The sequence below is a fragment of the Mus pahari genome, chromosome X (assembly GCF_900095145.1).
Source record: "Mus pahari chromosome X, PAHARI_EIJ_v1.1, whole genome shotgun sequence".
Lineage (NCBI taxonomy): Eukaryota > Metazoa > Chordata > Mammalia > Rodentia > Muridae > Mus > Mus pahari.
The window spans coordinates 80,107,332-80,110,993 of record NC_034613.1 but is presented as its reverse complement, the minus strand read 5'-3'; the positions used below and the strand labels follow the sequence as shown (position 1 = coordinate 80,110,993).

The 3,662-nt window shown below is 42.8% G+C and overlaps 1 protein-coding gene across 2 annotated transcripts in view; it reads left to right on the top strand.

The window, feature by feature from the left end:
- Positions 1-3,253, top strand: part of Pola1 (DNA polymerase alpha 1, catalytic subunit) — a 315,971-nt gene extending 312,718 nt beyond the window's left edge. Inside the window, exon 37 of one of the 2 annotated variants that reach the window (XM_021187798.2) lies at positions 2,210-3,253. In XM_021187798.2, coding sequence (XP_021043457.1) covers positions 2,210-2,355 — 146 coding nt within the window. In that variant the 3' untranslated portion in view covers positions 2,356-3,253. The remainder of the gene's footprint in view (positions 1-2,209) is intronic. The other variant, XM_029534305.1, reaches the window with a different exon arrangement.
- Positions 3,254-3,662: the final 409 nt, after the last annotated feature.

Here is a 3,662-nt window from a genome sequence, read left to right as displayed (position 1 = left end):
AGGTCATGAGATTGTACTTTCCTGGTATGTTTCCGTATAGAAAGAACATTTCCTTCTCTGTCTTTTAAGAAGTTTGGATTTGTGGAGCAAGAGCCACAATTAGAGGTATCTGGTGGAGCAGGTTGCCAATGCTATGTATGCCTTGTCAACTGTCATCTTACAATATTTTACCAGTGTTGTCCTGAGTCCTGACCATAGCTACACTTGGGATGCCGTCTTTATGAGTGCATTCAAACACTAGGGCAGCAAAAGGAAGCAGCAGTCTACTGACCATGCTAACTGGCTGTCAGCCTTTACCCTCTGCTATTTTCTTTTAAGTTCTAAAGCGGTAGATAGAATATTGACAGAAACCAGGTAACAGTTTAGTGTAAAGCGTAACATGGATGCCCTGGTACCCAAAAAAACGGAAGAGGAAAACTGAACAAATGACTTCTTGCCCTCCTAGCCCCTATGATGTGGCCTGTGACAGCTTGTCCAGTTCTGTTACCTAGAAGACCTTCCATAAGCTATTGATTAAGCTCTCATTGGGGAAGCAAGTGGGAGCTTTTATCTGCATCTCTAACTGCCAGGAAACGGTGCCTGGGCTGTATTGACCAGCTATGGGATATGCTGGCGGTCACAGTTGTCTTTTACGAAGAAGCGCTCCCAGTGATGCTGGTTGTCATTCTGACTCTGCTGTGTGGCAGCGTAAATAGTCCCCTTTCTAACCAACCTGGTGGGAAAAGTCAATATCCCATCAGCAAAGGAGGTAAACACATCAGGAGCTATGTCCTCTCTTTTCCTCCCCTGCTCCGTATTACTGCAGCTCTTTAAATGTGCTCTCCCCAGTCATCAGATGCATTTGTGTCATTCAAATGCACAGGGTTGCAGGCCTGTGGTTCTGGCCTGCTGGAGGCAGGCACAGTGGTTGGGGCTTTTGTTGTATATTGCCAGAGTCCGATAATTAGAACTTTCAAATTGTCTTTGTATAGTCAGTTAACGATGTGGCCCCCTCCCCTGCTTCTCTTTCCACTCCTTTTGGGCATTTAAATCCTCTACAAAACTTCTTAGGTTTGTTTTTGGAAGTGCATTGGTGTAACTTAGAAAAGGTTGTGAACAAATGTGGATGTGTAGCTAAGGAACCAACCGCTTGAGGCTAAGTTTCGTTTTCAGGGATTTATTGGCCTTATTGTTGATCTGTTGTTTAAGCAGAGTTTTACTTTCTGTGATGGGTGTGATCCCACATCTGTGTTTCCTTCCTGGTCCTTTCCCATTTCAGGGTGCCACCCCTCAACTCCCATCCTCAGGCACCTGGCATAGACCTTGGAATCTTCAACAAGCAGTGGTGTGAGAGAGGACACAAAAGTGACCTCCTCCAAATATTGGTTGGGGGTTTTGGTTACCTGAGTTTCCAAATCTGCATCTCTAAGGACCTGCTTACCCATTCCTATGCTATAAAATAGGGATTTTAAAAAAAAAGTCATCCTTTCCAAACATCTCATGGAGTTCTTGAGCAGCTATGAGCAAAGATCATTCAGGGCAGGGGAGCTTCCCCCAAAAGATCAGGCCTGAACAGAGCAGTGCTGCTGGAAAGGAGAGAAGGTAAGGCGAGTGATTCCTCTGACTGATGGAACCATCCTCAAAATAGGAAGGCCAGGAATGGATGGGTTAAAGGAGCTGGGCATATAGGCAGGGACACTGGATCCTGAGTTTGTACAGGATGGACAAAAAGAAAGGTTGGCAAAGGTATCTCCCCTCTCCTCTTTCAGTAAGGTTTTGTGGGCAGATGAGAGATTAGAAGAATCTCTGGAGGCCAAACTAGTAGGGACAGTATGGTTTGGGAGGCACTGGAGAGTAGCTTTCTTCTACATCCAGATTCTTAGTACAGTGCATACATATGTTCAACAGCACAGTGAACATGGTGTCTCAGAGCGGTACTCTCTTACCTACTGCACATGGACTTGCACCTGCAGTTCACATCAGCAGAGGTGACTGGCCTGGCCTGGCCTGGCTTGTCCTCCTAGGCAGTTAGGTTCTGAAAAGTGCAGTCTCAGGTTTTCAGAGAAAATTCTGAGATACCATTGATGTTAGACTGTCTCCAGGGTAGAAAGAACACAGATAGGCCCATTAGGTTGTCAGAGACATGCAGCTACAATCAGACCTGCACCTTCCTCTGAAAAGAAACTATCTGGGAGAGTCTTCTAATCCTTTTATTTTTATTTCACTTTAGATAAATTGAAGAAGCAGTTTTTTACTCTCAGAGTTCTTCAGGACTACAGAAAAGTCAAGAACATAGCAGAGCAGTTCTTGTCCTGGAGTGGCTACTCTGAAGTGAACCTCAGCAAGCTCTTCGCCAATTATGCTGGGAAGTACTGAGAGCCAGGAAGGATGCAAGGAAGCCAGCTGCTGAATCTGAGCTTCTGAGGCCTCCACCTGCCCTAACTGCTTCACCAGTATCTTTCTTTTCTTTTGAGGACTGCATACTGTGTTGATGTAGATGTGGACCAGGGTGGGAGTATTAAAATACCTAACTTACCAAATAGTTTTCATAGCACTATGTACCACCAAACCCTTTCCTAAGTTATCTAAAGACCTATATATCATACTGGGGACTGGATTTCTGCAGGGCAGAAATTGCTCCTTTAATTGAGAATACCTAAGGTGTAAGTGACCTTCAGTTTACCCTGGGGCTTTATCAGAGACACCCCTAAAAAGAGTTTTATTGGGTCTAATGGAAGTTCTAACATTTGGCTTTTTCACATGTCAATGTCTAAATACTTCTTCAGCTATTGGCTATAAGCATGGCTGATTTCAGTGCTGTCTTTCTTAGAAGTGGTGCAGGTGGTGGGGAGGTGGTGGTGGAGGAATTTAGAAAGTTTGCACTTACTAAATACAAAAAGCAAGTTTGCTTATTGAATTGTTCAAAGTTCAACATTCACCAGATGTTTCACTCACATTCCTTCTATTTTCCCTTTACATAGAATGTTCAAAGTGTAGGTTTATACAATAGGAAAGCACATTTTAAATACTTTGTCCTAACATTTCACAAAATTTATGGTGAGGTTGTAGTAAGGATCACTGTTCGATTCAGAAGAATGGGACACAGCTGACAGGACCCAGTGCTTGCTAGATTTCATCAGTTCTTCAGAATAGTGTCTCTTTGAAGTGATAAACTATATTTCAATATGGCAGCCTTAAATACTTATCTGTCTTTTTATAAAGAAAAATGTATTGTGTTCTGTACTTAAGAATAAAGTTTTCTAAAGGAAAACCAGTTACTGTGTTTTGTTTTGTTTTTTAAATCGGGTACAGTAAGTTGATGGAAAGGGATGAAAGCTTGATTGAAGACCATTCCCTTCCCAAACCTCAGTTGGAATTCTTTCATAACCATCCGAATCAGAACCCAATTCGAAGATGTTAAGCAAGATGTCTGGATATTCAGAGTACTGAGAAGTTCTGTGAATTTGGAGTCCTGTGATATATTAAGCATGAAGAAGACTAGGGGTGTTAGTTTTTTTAATCCAGAAAGAGAGAGAGAAGGGACACTAAACCAATAGACAAGCTCCTGGCTCCCAGGAGAGAGGTGTCCCATATAGTGGTACTCTAGGAAAGAAACACTTGGTAAGCCTTGGATGTGAAGAAATACTTGTTAAAACCGATGAAATCTTCTTTTGTCTAGCTTT